The 18,541-nt window shown below is 40.9% G+C and overlaps 1 protein-coding gene across 1 annotated transcript in view; it reads left to right on the top strand.

Annotated features, from left to right (window-relative positions):
* pax5 (paired box 5) overlaps nucleotides 1-17,321 on the top strand; it is a 53,465-nt gene extending 36,144 nt beyond the window's left edge. Inside the window, exons 7-11 of the mRNA XM_061730159.1 lie at nucleotides 4,224-4,356; nucleotides 8,830-8,931; nucleotides 12,913-12,999; nucleotides 14,030-14,116; nucleotides 16,176-17,321. Of these exons, the coding sequence (XP_061586143.1) occupies nucleotides 4,224-4,356; nucleotides 8,830-8,931; nucleotides 12,913-12,999; nucleotides 14,030-14,116; nucleotides 16,176-16,258 (492 nt within the window). The 3' untranslated portion in view covers nucleotides 16,259-17,321. The remainder of the gene's footprint in view (nucleotides 1-4,223; nucleotides 4,357-8,829; nucleotides 8,932-12,912; nucleotides 13,000-14,029; nucleotides 14,117-16,175) is intronic.
* Nucleotides 17,322-18,541: the final 1,220 nt, after the last annotated feature.

Raw genomic sequence — 18,541 nt, forward strand, 5'->3', positions numbered from 1 at the left:
ACGGCTGACTGTTTTAATTCTTTAACCAGGAAGGTCCCGTTGAGCAGCAGCAGCTCTTCCCACAAACACAAGACAGTTACAATTCTGTTTTTGTTTCACATTGTTACCACAGCCAGAAGTGTCTTTACCTGATTAAGACCCAATTAAAAAGTGCTGTGATTAAAGTGCAAACAAAGGTAGTTTTACCACTGCTATGAATTCACTCTGTCTTCTAAGACAACAGGGGAATAACATCAATTAGAAAAAAGTGGTTATAGAATTTGAATAGGTACATGTATCTGTATAATATATACATTTGTAAAATATTTCATTTGAAACCTTCTAACTTTCCACTGCTGGTCCCCAGAGTTGTGGCCCATGCAGTTTGTCTATCTGAAAATGAATATCCTCCCCACCGCTGCCACGCTCAGTTTGAGTTCAGATAAATTCCTTCCCCCAGCAATCCTTGTCTCTGTTTGTGGGCCACTGAGGGAATTGCGCTTGTTTATAGTCAAGCCTTTTTCCATCACGGGTACACAAGACAATGTAGCGAGAGTGACAGAGACGGGGAGATGGAGAAATCGGGAGCTATTTGGAGAATGGTGAAAAGGGGAAATGCCATTATGCAAATTGTGCAAGGCAGCAGGACCAGCGTGTGTAAGTGTGTCTGTGTGTGTGTGTGTGTGTGTGTGTGTGTGTGCGTTTCAGAGGGACGATTAGGTCTCATCTGTTATTGATGTGGGATTTGGACTAGCCCGTTACCTTACCGTGTCTGAGTCAGCAGAACCAACCTGCAGAGAGAAAGTGAGGGGAGAAACTGAGGGAAACACAAAACAACAGTAGACCTGCTATGAAAGGAATCTGCAACACGTTGCAGGCGTTCATTTCTTGTCCATTTCAGCTCAAATCTTGCTACAGCTACAGATAATGACAGAAAATACCATAAAAAAGGCAAAGAGAAGCTTGCTTGTGTTCCTGCTTTCTAAAAGGTAGAAAGTCCATTATATGTTATGGCCGTTCATTACAGTATGTACCTTGGTATTTTTTTTCTTTGATACTCTTGATCACTTTGGATATAAAATACAAGCCAAATGGAAAGTATCCCCATCATTGACGTGCAAAATGCAATAATATCAGTTATATGCATATCAAGCCAAGCCATTACTCACATTCAGAGTACAATAAGCTTATTGTATGAGCATCCTATCACCCCGTTAAAGTGCTGCTATTTTGTGGGGCTGGAAATAAAAGATTTGTGAGATCTCCGCCTGTGTAAACCAAGAGAATGTAACTCCGTTTTGTGTAAACCTCACGAAAGAACTAGCATTCATATTTTAGCTCCGTCCATCAGGGTTCATGATCATTTTGGGGATTGTCAACAGAAACTGAGATAACGGTAGCGTGTAAAATGCAGAAGAGGATGAATGTTGGTCCAGCTCCTGACTGCCACCTTCTCGCGCAGCGCTCCATCCTGCTCCTCGTACAACTCCTCCCCACCAGCATTACCAACCCCCCCCAGTCCAACCCTTGCATGGCCCGGCAGCTGCGTCCCTCCCCTTTGATGAGGGCTGATGGTGCTGTATGAGCAGTGGAATTGACAACATTTACGGCCGCGAATGAGAATGATCCATCTTCCTTAGCCGGCCTGTCACCCAACTGGCCAAACTTCATCATGGCCAATTACCACGGCAGGTCCCTTCTTCACTGCTGCTACTGCTGCCTGGCCCCCGTCTACTCATGGATACACGGGCACATTAGACACCATTATAATAAGACAGAGTGTGGCCAAGGCGGCAGGGTGTTGAGGGATGGCATGCATGATTGGGTGACAAAAAACCGCTGGTTTGATGAGTTCGGTGCATGAAAGAAAAGAGGTCTCAAAATGTGTTTGGGGTCTAAAGAGGGGGCAGAAAGAGAGGTGTGTGAGTAGTGTACAGAGTAAGCTCTTATTTGGCAGGTCACAGTCCAGTGGTTGTGTTGTGTGTTGACGAGTACAGGGGTGTTTAAGAGGTCAGTGAGCACAAACAAACGCCTACACTTACACTTTCCACACACACAGATGCAGACGTATTAAAAGGGTCAGTGCAAAACTCTCACCTCGTCACCTAAAAGAAACTCTGATCGGTGTCATTAGTGTACACACACACACACACACACACACACGCACACACACACACACACACACACGCACACACGCGCACACACGCACACACACACACACACACACACACACACACACACACACACACACACACACACACACACACACACACACACACACACACAGGTCAATGATAACTCAGGGAAAGAAGGGCGGAGGACATCTAATCCAGAAAGAACATTTTTCAAGAAACAATTTTAAAGAAACATGCACATGCACATGTTACATTATGGATGCACTTAAACTTTTAACATAACAGTTTAAAGTTAAATCATCCTGGATTTTCCAGCAAACCCACCAGCTGACTCAAATTAACGCCATCTCTAAATGATGACATGTGGGACATACACACTTCATTTTCATAATTAACTCCAAATTAATATCTGGTAATTAATATCCCCCCCCCGCCCCACCCCCACCCCCTCCAGAAATTAAGTCAAATATGCTTTTAAAAAGACAAATGAACCGCCATCACTGAGACAATTGTGGAAACCTCAGCTTTACTGACAATGAGCAGCTCAGTCAAATCAGTTGTCACGGTTTCCTGGCTTTAAGTTTAATAATACACTGCAGAAGCCACAAATGCACGCATTATGCGTCAATCTGCAGCTTACTTACAGTAAAAGCCACATTTTTCAAGGATATTTGTATGTGGTTAGACTTGGCCTGGGTTTTCTCAGACTGATGTGCTATACATACTCATGTGGGCTGAAGTACAGATGCAATCAAACAATTGACTCAGACTAAAAGTAGATGGACTTGAAAGCCTCATGCATGTCTCATGTATGTATCTTATAAATGCACTGGCCAGAATATTTTTACGTGATATTGCCTGGGGATAACAATCAAAATTTAAAGGAGAAAGAAGATGAAATATCAAAATGTACTCCCTAACCCTGACTAGGACTCCAGAAAGGATGTTCTACCCCTTCATGGTTCCCATGAAGACCACTGGCCCCCAGAAGGCCGGTGATAACACATCATAAATATATCAAAAAGAAGAACACCCACGTAGATAGACTCACAGTTCTGAGACATGTGACTGGTCTGTCATAGACGTAGCATCTTTAGTGGTTTATCTATATAGACTTGGTCATTTGTGTCATTATCATCATTCTAGATCATCACACACACTCACTCATAATCTCAGAGAATGAGGATGGATGATCATAGCTCTGGGTTGGGGTCAAACCCAGGTAAGCAGACAGTTTTCATTAACCATCCACTGGCCACCGCTGCACCCTGCATCGTCACAGAGACTCGTCTCCAGGAGCGTAGCTGATTCAGAAGCCACGTTCTATTGTAGCTTGATATTATTTATCTAGAGTCATTTTCCTAGAATCCTCCACATTTTGATATTAAAACAGATTTTGTTTCATGCTTTTTTAATTATTCATGTCAGTGAGTTTCATCAATGCCACATTTCCCGCTGCTCCAAAGAAGGAAATTAATATCAGTATTTAGAGGAGGAGAATTTGACACATTTTTCACATCAATACACTTTTCTTGCAAGATTTAAGCTACAGACATATTGTTTATTTGCTTTTGAACAGCTATAGTAAGTGCGTGTGTGTGTGTTTTAAGGACACTGGGAGTTTGCGTGTATGTGCTCAGCGATGATCGCAGTTCTTATTGTTGCTAGTATCTGGGGAGACAAGAGGATTTGTGTTAGCTATGGTCTATGTAATGCCACTGTGTTTGCGTGTAAATATATATGTTTGTTGTGTATGTACTGTGTGAGCCTGAGGATGAAAGGGATGAAGAGAAAGCACAAGCTGATCCTGTGGTTATAGACTGTTGGACTTGGTTGTACAGTAAATCCCTGTCTTTGTAAACAGATCAATAAGCTCTCAGCTGTAGGTGTGTTTCTGTGCGTCGGTGTGTTTGTGTGTGTGTGTGTGTGTGTGGCTGCGCCGAAAAGCTCTTTTACGCTCCGATTTGAGGAAAGTGTATCTTGCTGGAAATATGGCAGGAAACAACAACAAATTGATCATAGAACAAGACACTGGAGTTCCTTCTTGTCATATCCAACGACTTGGATTTGGCATTTTAATTAATCTACCTTTCTCCGCTTTCTTTGCAGACATCAGATTACTCGGCCATGGCCTCACTAGCAGGCGGACTGGACGAGATGAAGAACAGTTTGGCCAATCCGGCCGCAGGGGGGGAGTTAGGAGCCAGCGTGTCCGGTCCACAGTCCTACTCACTAGTGCCAGGTAACAAAAGCCGTCCAGATAGTTTCACTCCTGCTCTGAGCAACACTGGGGCTTGTTTAAAATGTGTGAGACGTGCCTCTCAAAACAATGTGTAAAGCTGTTTATATAACAGTTTTAGTCTATCTTTCCTGCCTTCTGCCAGCAATTATTAATGCTATGAAGTTAAGCAAATTAATGCTAGGAATCAATGTTTTTTTTTTAATATAAGGCAGCCATCAAACATTCATCAGCAGTTTAATTTTCAGTAAATTCAGTCAAAAGGAGACAAAGTACCACATATGCAAAACTGTTAAGTCACAATCCTTTTTTCCAGTAGTTAAGAAACTAAAACAAGGAAAACAAAAAAGAATAGGAAGTCCACCTTGACAACATTTTTAAATTTCAGGATACAAACAGTATTCAGCCTGCCTCTGACTTTGTCACTCGACAAGTCATATAATAGAAACATCTAAAAACATCTGCACAAGAAAACTAAGCACTCTATACCTTCAAACTTATCAAACTTAGATCCAAATTGCAGCATTAAAACACAAGAACACAGGGCTTTAGCCTCAGCAGAGACCAAACCCACCTCCTTTCTCAGAGACTCAGTGGTTTCGATTTCAGGAGAAGGAGTGGGGGAGAGAGGAGGAAAGACAGGTGGAAGCATGGAGAAAAAGTGAGAGGCTCGTCTATTCCTCTTCCCACATTCAGAAGGTACGGGGAGAGCCGGCGGTTAATTAAGAGGAGACCAGGGAGCGGTTGGACAAGGCTTCAGCCCTCCCATCTGTAATAAGGGGAATCATTGATCTGGGAATTTGGGATATCTGGGAATGGGTTCTTTTAAAAAAAAAAATGTCTGAAACCACTGAGGAATATTACCTGAACATGCCAGAGGAGAGAATAAGATGGAGAGATAAAAATTTCCATTTCTGCTTATGCATGCAAACACACATTCATATTCTCACTCACACACTCACACACACACACACACACACACACACACACACACACACACACACACACACCTCCTGAATATTATTCATGCATTTCCTCGGCTGTCGTTTCCCTCAGAATAGAGCTCCCTCTAGGGGATCAGACCTCTGTGCGCTTGACGCAGTGTTATTGCATCCTTGAAGTGTTGATACCCTGGACACATGCTGCAGAGCAACATTTACACCCTCAGTCCCATGTTACCCCAAATCTGCAGGGTATTTTTCCTTTATCCCAAACTTAACCAAACGTACCAGAGAGAAAACACATGAGGGGACAGACACGCTTGTGCACCCCTAATTCCCTCCGTTGCTCCGATGCTTCAGATGGAAGCGGACAGTTAAGACAGAAGGAGAGAAAGCGGATAAGTGGAGATCGGAGCTGACTTGTACTTGTTTGTTGACCTCTAAAGCAGAGCAGTGGAGAACAGATACATCAGTACAACTGGCATACATATGCGCAAACACATTGAATGCACATGCACACACACTCACACACACACACACACACACGCACACTGAGACACACATCTCCGAGGATCTGGCCCTGTCTGCCCCCTCTAAGTTGGCTGCAGAGAGTCCATCTCTCCTCTCTTGCACCCTCTCCTCCCATTCCACCGTGCCCTGCGCACTGACCCTGAGCGGATGAGTAGCCCGTCTGCACTAATGCCTCACTGTCGCGTCAAACACAGAGAAAAACTTTACTACACGAGACAGGAGAGAGGAGGCAGAGAGGGACAGAGGGAAGCTGGAGAGGATTGAGGATCTGTGAGAGAAAAACAGATGTGGAGCAGGAGGCGAAGACGTAAAGACGTAAAGAGAAGAGGGCAGAAAAATCAAAGACAGTCACGTAGAAGCTTTTGGTAATCGTATTTCGGTCACGTTTGTTTGTTTTCCTCCCTCTCCATCCAGTCGTTCATTACATCACATATACTGCACTGGAATGTTAACCAGCCTTCTGTAAGTGATATCACACTCCTTGAACAATATTTCTTGTTTTGAGTAAAACTAATGGACATAGTTTCTTTTTTTTTTATACAATTATACTTCCACTTATTACAGATTAATCCCATAGTACAAAAAATGGGGTGCATGGACAGTATTCCTCAATGAATGGCACTGAAAGAGGCTAAAATAGTAAAATAATTATGACCAACTGGATAGGTAAAGAAAACAAACACATAAAAAAACATTATAATTTCAAAGCCAGCAAATAGAATATTATTATATATCACAACTGAAATGTAACTGAAACAATATTCATTCATTTTTACAAGGGCAACTGTTCTGATTGTAAATAGCAAGCATTGTAGTAATGAAAGTTGTAATGGATGTTTATGGCAATTAAGGCAGGATCTTCAAGCTCAATGACATTTACAGCTCAAAGAGATTTTTTGATTTAGGATCACAATAAAATGTCCAATCATACACTTTTGTAATCTAAGATTTCACTTCGTTTTGTATAAGCATCTTCGTGGAAAAGAAACAACAAAATTTTGAATACGAGCTAGACCATTTAATTTTTACCCCCTAGAGTGAAAACACACCATTTATGGGCAAACAGTTCTTTTGACCTCCATTGAATTTAGAATCACTTATAAATGCCTCTTAGAATACCGATAAGAAGTTGTGGTTCTTTTCCTGCTCTATTAGATATTTTTTGTTTTTACACCTCGTTTCCACTTCCTCTCCGTCAACCCATACGAACTATGCAACATGCCCCCTGGTGTTCATTGTAAGGAAGTGCAGTTATTTATCACTGTCTTAGCTAGATGCTAATGCAAAAAATTGTAAGGCTAACCTGTTATGTAGTTTCTAACTAACAGCCTACACTTGTAGTCTGTACAATTTCACCAAATGGTCCAACAACTAAAATAAGCTTGGTTTTCGAGAGCTTCACACTTTAATAGCTAGCACTAGATGCTAACATAGCGTATACATTCTCTCCAAAATCCAAAGCAGGAGCTGACTTTTTTTTATTTATTTTTTTTTATTTTTATGTCACAGTTAAAATAATGCTCCAAAAAACGTAGAAAGGAGAAGTATAAGTTTGTGTGCAGCATTATAATCTGACAAAGAATTATTTTGTTTTTCTAAGCACCTACACCTTTTTTCTCTTTTTATTCCCCATTGCCTTTATTTTGTACCAGATCATTTTTCCTCCCCTTTATCTGTTATGGCCTCACCCGTCTTTCCCCTCCTCCCCCTTCTCTCAGTTAGTTAGTGGTGGTTAAGTGGAGGGGAAGTGAATGGGACTTATGGCGTTAGATTCTGAGCTGTTTATGATGATGATAAATGTGTGTGTGCAGGCAGCAGGAGGGGTGTGCTGAGGCGTGTGTGCGTGGCTGAGTGTGCGTACATGATGATGATGAATGGAGGGCACCCTCTCCACGAATTTCCAATGTCTACTGCGTGCAAACATAGAGAAATGATTTGGGGTGACACACTGTCATGTAGTCTAATGCAGTTATATATCCTATCTAGCAACTGACAGGCAGAGGGAGGAGGGGGAGGTGGAGGTAACGAGAAAATGAGGAGTCGGTAAATTAATAAATGCCATAGGATGGAAAACAAGGAAGGAAGAAACAAAAGAAAGAGACATGTCCTGAATGAGCTGCCTGGAAGTACAAAAATACATTGAATCTTTTACATGCCGTTATATCTTTCAGGGTTACAACACAACAAAAAGCTTGCTGGTAGCTAGAAAAATGAATACATAACTAAAGAAAAACCACACATTTTTCATGCTGATATGAAAATATGTTACATTTTGTCTCTTTGTTCTAAGGTACTGGAATGGATCATTGCTTAAGTTCTTAGAAACACCTATGATTTAGGCTCCTGATGTCATAATGTTTACTCTGAAAAAGGCTTGTCACATGATGCCGCACTCACAAACAAAAACAGTTTGAAAACTTTAGAAAACATAACATTTCAACAAAACGCAATAAATGTGTCAATCCATAAAATACTACCGGTACGTACATTTAGAGGCCCGTTTTCCCCCGACAGACATACTTGTGTTTTGGTTGCAGGTGCTGCCCTACTAGCTGCAGGCTTTCTTCCAAGGTTGTTACAGCTAGTTGATCAAAGCATGTTCCATACAGTTCATTAATATTCTCAAGAAACTGTGTCAGCTTGTGAAGCAAGAGCAAATCCCTTTTAGAAATACTTGTCAGTGTGACACCACAACAAGGGGCTCAGAGTGGCTGGAAGGGACAATTATAGGGTGATAAAGTAAACACTGCAAAAAGTAAACTTGATCCAGTGTCTCAAATGCTAATATTTCCTGACCTCTGTCTTTCCTGTGAAATTAAAGTTTACATTTATTTAGTTTCTGGACTGTTGGTTGGACACAGCCAACGATCTCACCAATCATTTAAAAGTGTCATAACTCACATGGATCAAATCTATGAAGTATAAATATGATGACAATGTTGATGATGCTTTTGATCACAGTAAGATCCTCATGAAAGGGAATGTTTGTGATGTTTCATTATAGGTCGAGATATAGGCAGCACAACCCTGCCCGGCTATCCTCCTCATGTCCCTCCCACTGGACAGGGCAGCTACTCCACCCCCTCCCTCACTGGTATGGTACCTGGTGAGTATACTCATGAAACAAATATTACATTTCTTCAATGTTACCAAATCAGTTTAATTCAAATATAGCATCTATTTGCAGCTAACCCGTCATTTACCGTTGCACTCCATCAGCCCATACAAAATACGGAACATGCCCCTGGTGGTCAATATGAGGACGTACAGTTCTGTATGACTCGGTTGGCTGGTTTATCTGGATGTTAATACTGCTAATGTTACAGCTAAGAAACTTTTAAAACAGCTCATGCTTGTCGCCTTTACAATTTCACTACATAGTCAAGTAACTGAAAAAAGTTTTTTTTTTGTTTTTTACAAATTTCCAACTCATACAAGGCAAATATTGCTCCAAAAAAGAGTGGGGAGTTTTGTGACTACATCAGATATAACCAATGTTCCAATAGGAATGAATGGACTTTCAAATGTACCGCTGTGCACAAAATGGTGTTAAACGTATCCAAGAAGACCATAAATAAATAAAGAAAACCTACAATGTCATCAATGCAAGCACTCGGCAACAGTAGGAATTTAAAAAAAAAAAAAATTTCAGAACCAAGCTTAGGGATAGTGACCATCTATTGTACCTGGACTGGTTTGGAAGGAGGGAAGAAGAGGACAGAATAGGACAGCAAAGGCATAAAACAACAACAAGAAACAAATGCAATGCAGGAACTATTTGTTGTTGGCAGGACCTGCGGACCAGGAAGGCTGAACTCTGAAACCATCTCTTACCTCAACCTGCCTTTAATCCAAGTTTTCACCTTTTAATATACTCAATTTAGAGAATCAATGCTTGGTTTTGTCACCAATTAACTATATTTAAACAATCTTATGTTGCCACAACATATCAGTTTTAACTTGCTTGATGCAAGCGTTTCCTTAGGTTTCACTTTCCAGTTATCCTCTCATCTTGAAAGTCAGTCCTGCCAACACCTGTACATGCAAATCCACCGAGTTCCTGTTGGATGTTTGTGTCATGCGTGTGTCTGTCGGGTTTTCAGAGGGTGTACTTAGCTTTGCTACTTCCTCTTTCTTGTCTGTCCACACTGTGGCTGACAGTAGTCCCAGGGGGTGGTGCGTGGTGTGTGTGTGTGTGTGTGTGTGTGTGTGTGTGTTTGCGCTCTTATGTGTGCCTGTGTTTGTGCCTGTGTTGTGTGTCTCCCTGTGTATCATTAGAAACCAGCCACAGTAGCACAGCTGTCCCTCCTCAACATTAGTAATTTGTTTTTAATGAGAATCACCAGTGACCCACGACTAATTCATTCATTCCCTTCCACTCCGCCTTCCACGGCGCTTTTGTGTTTCAATCCTGGCGTACTATTCCTGCTCTCTCATCTCCTTCACTCGCGTCGGAGGTAAGCTCGTGGTCAATGTGAAGTATACTGCCGCGAAATACAGGGAGAAACACGAACAGCATTGTGGAACAAAGTAAGAAAAAAAAAGAGACAGAAAAAAAAAAGCTATGTTGTTTGCAAGTTGTTGCCTATGTGTATTCCCAATCATTCAGTATGTGACACGCACACCCGTGGGTTGACACACACACGCAGAGTCTCAGCGGACATGTAGGAACAGCACGTCTAAAGATGGGTAACCCTGTCGCCCCGTACCCCTGCGTTTACCCTGTCCTGTCCTCAGGTTTGACAGCATATTTGAGTGTGTATTTGGGTTGGTGCGTGGCATTGTTTGTGTGCATGTGTGTTTGTTTTTGACAGTGTGTGCGTGCGACCTTGACACCGAGCTACACAAGGGAGACCCCTGAGCCCTCTTTTCCTCTCTCTCCTTGTCTCCTAAACAACCTGACACATTCCCGTCACCACGGTGATGACAAGGGAGAGGATGTTTGCACCCAGGGGTGCCATGGAGACCACATCTCGACCCCACCTGACAGACGCAATTCAACATACACACACACACACACACGCGCGTATATAAGACCGCGCACACTTGCACAAAGAAAAGTTGTACGTATAAACTAGCACGGAGTCAATGCTGCTTGAATCAGTGAGCTGACGGGAATTATGCAGACAGATAATCTACAAACTTTGCTTCTCCAGCTTGTTTTATCTCAGCACTTCTCCGGCAAATTATCCTCTTTTTGCTCGCTCTGTCTAATATCATACCTTCATTAAGCAAGCAAGTCTCTTCCACTGTTCTCCTTCTCTCTCTGTCTCTCTGTCTTTCTCTCTGCAGCAGGGGGGCTGACACTCAGAGGGGGTGTAGGAGAGCAGTGAGGCAGAACCGACAGAACGAGAGGCAGAGAAGAGGAATGGGTGGAGGGAGGGTACGCTGGAGGGAGGGGGCATCAGGGTCTGTGACTGTCAGCTCAGGGAGAGGGATCCCCTGGGAGGAGAGATGGTTCATGAGTAAAGAAAGAGAGAGCAAAAGAGTAAAAAAAAAAAAAAAAGAAAAAAAGGGAAAGTCGGCAGAGAAGCGGGGGAAAAAGAGGAGAAGAAATCGAGGAGAATGTTGTTTTGATGTGAAGAGTGATGGGCGGGCTGAAGTCAGGTAGGTCAGAGGACGCGAAAGTAAAATAAAGACAATAGGGTGAGGGGAAGAGAGGGATGAGAAGACAAGAGGAAGAGTAAACCCCAGACAGTAAGAAGTAAATGAGGGAGAAAAGCTCCGCTATCATCCTGTACGTTGCAAGACCTCTTCAGTCTCACATAGCTCTCCAGTTCAAACTATATGAACAGTCATGTTGTAGAGGCACTGGACAGATTTCGTAAAGTACTTCATTTTTGTTTCACTGAGCCATTATTCACATTGACAGCAATTTCTACCTTTTTAAAACCTTAACATGTCAAAGCATTTCATGAAGTGAGATAGTCTCAAAGGTGATAATCCATAAAACATATATAATGGTATTGTATGTAACTTTTAAAGATGCTTGGAAGGTGGTAAAAGGCCACGTATGCAAACTGAGGTTGGAGAACTGAATTTCAATATTTTCCAAGGACTTTTCAGACTTACAACTGTGTTGCGAGTGGACGTTAGGGAAAGTCCAGGAATATGGGCATTATGCTATTTATTGAGACCTGCACCAGAGCATATTTCATATTTGGTGAGGCGGATTGTCAGTCCATCTCAGGGCTAAGAGAGCGCATTTCTATCACACATTGAAATTGCACAAAATGGAATTGGAAAACAGGTCTTCTGGATATTTACCATTTTCACACAAACGACTATAGGACTATTGCAGAAAAAAATGTTACTTATACATTTTCTTTTTCTGATTTGAAAAAGTAAGATTGCACAAAACTGCAGGGGAAACATCCTTTGCTTCTGCAAGCCACATGACATCCTGAAAAGAGTTACATCCACTATTTTGTAGGCACCAGCTGTGTCTTTGTAAAATATTGAATCCACTGCTTCTTAGTGAAATCATGGACAATGAACTCCAGCTAATCCCTCAGATGTTCTAACTCCACGTATATAATGGCGTACCTTAAGACAATTCATGAGAGACAAAGATAACTGATGAGTACATGCAGAAATAAACCCGCTTAACCTTCCGTCACCATAATTCTGGGAAGGAATGGAGAAAAGAAGACTTTGTGTCATAACGTGACTGTATCAAAAACTCAGTAATTTTGCCGTTCCATTTTGTTTTGTACCAGTACTGTACCTGAGACCTTTGTACTATCAAGTCTACTTGAAAGCAATCAATGAACGGCAAACTCCAAAAATGTGAAGTTGTGTCTCTTACATTGTCTTGTTGCAAAAACGAATTTCTAAAAAAGTAGAAATGTCTTGTTTCAAGAAAATTAGAAGACTATTTTGATACAAAAACAGTTTTATTACCCTATTGGCAGATATTTTTGCTAAGAAAAACAGCAATTTTGACTAGATTTTGGAATATTGGGGGTATTAGAGGGGTTGTCTTTGCACCGTAACTCTAAAGGATTATCTAGTCTCATTAATTATCTCAAATTTCTGCTCTTCCTTAAACTGCTGGTGTTCTCTGTTTTTGTTTCCTTTCTTCCAGGGGGAGATTTTTCCGGAAGTCCATATTCCCATCCGCAGTACTCCACGTACAACGAATCATGGAGATTTCCAAACCCCAGCCTATTAGGTTGGTGTACCCCACACTGTTATGCTCACCTTTGGTTACCTAAACCAGATTGCTACTGAATTAAATGTAATAATTTCCTAACATGCCAATCCCAACTCTTTCAATACTGCTTTGTGTAAATCATGCCGCATAGATGTGCTAATAATAGTACTGTTAGTTTGAAATACTGGCAATTTGGGGATTTGAACGCCTTACATGCGACTGCCAGGCAGACATGCAGCAAGAAAAAGAAAAGATAAAGAGTCATCATTACAGAAATTTGTTATACAGATGTTGGGAAGGATGTCATCGTCGATCGGTTGTTAATTCATGTTTCATCCAGACACCATCACAATAACAACGCAATAATAGCCAAGAAATAAAGCAACATAATGGGCTTCTTTTCCCCTTTGACACACATTCCCATGCAGAATCTGTTAATTAGCAAAGACACAGAAGGAGGAAACGGGATATTCATTCTTGCATATTAGGTCCATCTGAAAGCTGTGAGAACTGGCATTGTTTTGACCAAGCTGATAAATTGTCAAGCACATAAATATGATGAGAAACTACCACTATTTTTTAACTCCTTTCGACATTAGTTCCCAGAACAACTATAAGGATGAAAACATAATCTTATAATATGAATGTAACACAACAACGTGTACAAAGATAACTTGGAATCATGGCAGCACAATGGAAATTAGACATTTGTGACAACCATTGCAGCAGCAGCTGTCCCTTTAGCATCTCTGTGGGTGTGTTGTAAATCAATGATTTTTGCATTAGTGTCATAAAATGTATTGATTTGTTTCATAATATTTAACCTCATTCCAGTTAATGTCATTGCATTAGCACCACTAGAGGTGCCGCATCTCTGCGTCAACGTTTCAGGGGAAATATAAACATATATTTAGCATCAAAGCTATTATCTTCAGACGGGTGATGGAGCTTAGGAGTTGAGATGGGTGATGAACTGTAGTGCGGGCCCCACCCTTTCCTCTCCTCACCTCTCCTTTTCCCTCCCTCTCTCCACTCCCTCTGTCCCCAGTGTTTCAGCAGGATTATGGGTCTCTCCTGGGGACGGAGATCGGCTGCTCGTCCAGTCTCTTCACCAGCCAGGCAGGACAGATGCAAGGTAGGTGCAGAAAGAAAGAAAGAATAAAAACTAGGACGTGGTAAAAACACACAGACCGAACAGGGGGGAAAAAAGAGGAAGAGAAGTGAAGGGAGCTACAGTTTGATTAGCGGACGCATCGTCTGAATACAAGATGTACTTTACAAATGTGAGAGAACAAAGGCAGAGAGGGATGAGACAAGAGGAGACAAATGGATGAAAAGGGATAATAAAAAAGAAAACTAAATGACGCAAAACAGAAGAGAAGGTGTCTGAAGCCTTGAGTGAGATTTAAGAGTTTGTCAGGTAGACTTAATGCCTCACTTCCCCAAAGAAGCTCCTGAGATTACCTGGAGTGTGGACAGACATAACCTGTCAGCACACACATAGTCTGATTGATGGAAGTGACAGAGACAGGTTGGTATGTAGGTGTTTTTTCTTCTTTTTGTGTCTTAAGGGGTGTGAAAGTGGGGCTGTGTGTGTCTCTGGGGTTACAGTATTGAATTGACCTCCTCTCTGGGGAGAGAATAGACCCAGGGGATCAGTGATGGTAGAGCTGTACTCAGTGTGTCAACTTAGACTGTCACTTAGATGGTGTGTGACTCCGTGTGTGTGGCTGTGTGTGTGCGTGTGTTTGCGTTTGGGAGGGAGCGAGAGACGGAGAAAGATAGAAAGAGAGGAGGGTGGAACTGAGAGACTCGGGACACAGAGGGAGTAGATTCATTCGGTTTTACATGAAAGGGAGACTATTTTTTCCTGCTATTAGCCTCATCAGCTCATGTCATCTCATCCCTGCCTTTCACTACTCACATTCACAGTAAAAATGTAATCTTAACAGAAAATTGAAGCCGCTCATTTCACGTGTACACTGTGTTTTAACGGAAACTTCAGATTCATTACAACATGAGTCATAGATTTGTCATTTTAACCATCATTCCTATCTGTAATAAAGAAAAAAAAGACAGTCTCCAAGTTAATTGCTGAGATCTGTGCGCATGATGACATTGTGAGAGAGCTTCTCTGAGATAAGACACGAGAGGAGAGTACAGTGTTATAGTTTAAACCAATTCTTCAGGTTAACCAAATGTATTTGGAGGAGAAAGTGTGTGTATGTGTGTACATATATATATTTATATTTAAACTTTAACATGATCATTAGCTATATTTTCATTGCACTTCCTGTTCTCACTTTCAGTTTTAATTGTTGTAAGCTGCTAATAGATATTTTTTGGACATATTGATCAAAGACTATGATATTTCATCAGATCTATTTTTTCTTCTGAAATACTTAATTCATTGACCACTTAAAACTAAGAGTGCAAAGCCTTTTAATGCATCACATCAACTGTTATTGATAAAATCACGCTACACTCCCCAGGATGAGACGGCAAACACAGCTACAGTAAATATGTTAGAGTTAGATACAGTACCGGTATGTTGTGGTATAATTAGTTTGTACTGTGGCACCTTATGTACGGACAATGCTACTGGACCAGTATGCAGTATATACTGCAGTACGTACTGCATCTTGTGGGCCATGTCTGGAGTATGCAGTTTAAAAAAAGCTGGTGTTAGTAAGAAGTAAAGATAACTGAGGAAGTTAAATAAAGGTAACTGGAATGAACAAGGGGAGTATGATTTAGAAAATCTGAAAAAAAATAGACTTAAAAATAAAACAAATTACATTACATTATACAAAGAAGTCTAGAAAAAATGTCCACCCCACCAAAACCAAGAGATCTAAACAATGTAATAAAAAAAGTATCCATATACTAAACACTAAAGAGTAACTAATTTTTTCGGAACATTAGGTTTATTCCACCTGTGAGTGATAGAAAAAGATGGAATTTTAACTGGTTTATCATCCACGTGTGCTTTGTTACATGAAATCAGTGTTTATGTTGGCAGCACAACAAAAGAAAAAAAATGGGAAAAAAATCACAAGCAATGAGGACAAAATTAAAATTTTAACATCAAACTCTTCCAAACTACACTTAATAATAACTTAAATTAGTTACATTCATTTTTCTTGTTTTGTTTCCTAATTCCAATAGTGAAACATATATCTGTTTCTTTGCAGGTTCACCATACTATTACAGTGCAACATCACGGGGGGCGGGCCCTGCTGCCACGGCAACAGCCTCTGCCTACGATCGCCACTGACCCCTCCTGCAGAGAGAAGAGGAGGAGGAGGAGCTTTAGTTGAGAGAGGGAGGGATGGATAGCACCAGCGCCGCTCAGTAAAAACTCGCCTATGCGTGGATGAGGAGAAGATTTTGAATCTCTAACGTCAGTGAAGTTTGCATATTCTTTCATTGACTCTTTAACCAACAAACACTCCTTGGCTACAGCACAAACTGTCTGGGTATACATTACTATGAGGATGTAGAACTTATTATGTCATCAGGTACATTTTAGAGATTTGAACCCCCCCATAATATTATAACAGCTTAGTATTTTGATCTTCTCAGCAAAATGTTGTGTTCGCAGGCTCGGGATGTTTTGAGCTGATTAGAGCAAAACCACTATTTTGAAAAAATATTTTTATGACTTGACATCAATCAATTTTCTATGCCATGCTACAGTGGAGTAAAGACAATCCAATCCTCGTGAATTTGAATGACCAAAATCACCCATGTCACATTTGTGTTCTCTTTGCTGTGAGATTCAATATTCTTCCTTTGGGATCCCAATGTTTAATGAAAAGAGAAGATTTGATCAGAAACATTCGCTGTGCCCCATCCCTATCGGTTACTTTTCTAACTGCCGAGCTTTTGATACTGTCCAACGGTTTTATATTAATTTTTTTTTCTTCAAGAAAAGAAAATCTTTCTATCAAACAAAAGAAGACAAAATTGAAATCAAAGTAAATGAAGTGGAAAAAATCTACCAAAAAAAAAAGAAAACCTGACCAAGCTGCAAAGCATCCAGCTCTGACACGGCCAGAATCAGGACGGGTTCTCCTGCAAAAAAAGCTTCAAAAGTCAGGGATTGTAGTATCCATGGGCCAGATGCATAAAACTGTGATCTACTGTGTGCATGCACAAAAAGCAGAAATGCATGTATGCCTCTCTTTTATAAATCTCATTCTTCACTGAATTTTAACGCAGGAGCACAAGCCTGATTTCCACTCTCGATTTTAAACCATGATAAGATGCAGACACGCCCCTTAATTAATCATCCACATATAAATGTTTACTTCACAACCAATAAAGCAACACCAAAAAAAAAAGAAGCACAATTTTACAAAATGTGAATCGAAAAGAAAAAAAAAAAGACAAATGAAACGCCAAATCAAGACCAGCAACGCCTGCTTTACCTGCAGCCTGTAGATGGGGGTCGCGTGGCTTTGCCTGCAGACGATGAGGAGGGAGACAGAAAATGGAGCGTGGTTTACTTTGTTTTAAACTGACCTTGGCTGTCTTGGAAGCCATTTTGACGCGTGACTGTTACACACGGCTGTGATTATTACACCTTAGACTGGTCACCGGTTCGTCACAGGGCCACAAAGATACAAGCAGAGATACAAACATAACAACCACACACATTTTTCAGCCACTCTTACAGACAATTTAAAATTAATTACCATAAGTGTTAATAAGCAAGTGTTTTGGGCTATGGATAGATTCCAAAAAGAGTATGCTATTTTAAAATTGTTTAAAAGAGACGTTAGACAAAAATCATTGTTATACATTCTGAGTGAATTATCCTGTGTACGTGTAATTCTGCATAGGAATGAAGCAAGGTTTTTTTTAGGGTTTTTTTGTCCGTGTGTGTGTGTGTGTGTGTGTGTGTGTGTGTGTGTGTGTGTGTGTGTGTGTGTGTGTGTGTTGTTTATGCATCTGGTCCAAATGACAAGGATTTATGTCCAAAGTCAGTGTTGACTGAGTATTATTGTTTTGATAGTTTTTTGTTGCAGTTTAATTAAACTTAATAGTCGAAACGACTTTGTTTGGGTTGAAAATAGACCGTTTTTGTAACATGCTCTACTGTCACCAGCCAGTCTATCAGGTACACCTGGTTCAGACTTTTTGGTTCAGAGTTTCGAGGCCAAATGTCTCCTTTATGTTGACACAATTCACTGCCTAATTCATCCATCGTGATTTACGGTTACTAATCTCTGATTGGATAGTATTTGTTCAGGGGCGGGGCTTAGCGAATAGTCAGTTTTAAGTGATCAGACTGATGTTAATCCCCAGTATGAAAAACTGTAACAGCTCTCTTAAAATATCAGTGCCTGAATTCCCAACTGCATTCAAATTTGTTTGAACCCGACCAACATTCAGACTTTTTTTTTTTTTTTTAAGTAAAGCACAGCCTAAAATATGAATTCTCCACTGTCACCACAATAGTTTGTTCGTTCACATCATACCCAAATCTGTCCAAGCAGGTTGTGTTACCATACAGGAAGGTGCTATCCGACCTCCCCAGAGCTATTTATAAAGG

The sequence above is a fragment of the Cololabis saira genome, chromosome 1 (assembly GCF_033807715.1).
Source record: "Cololabis saira isolate AMF1-May2022 chromosome 1, fColSai1.1, whole genome shotgun sequence".
In the NCBI taxonomy this organism is placed as follows: Eukaryota; Metazoa; Chordata; class Actinopteri; order Beloniformes; family Belonidae; genus Cololabis; species Cololabis saira.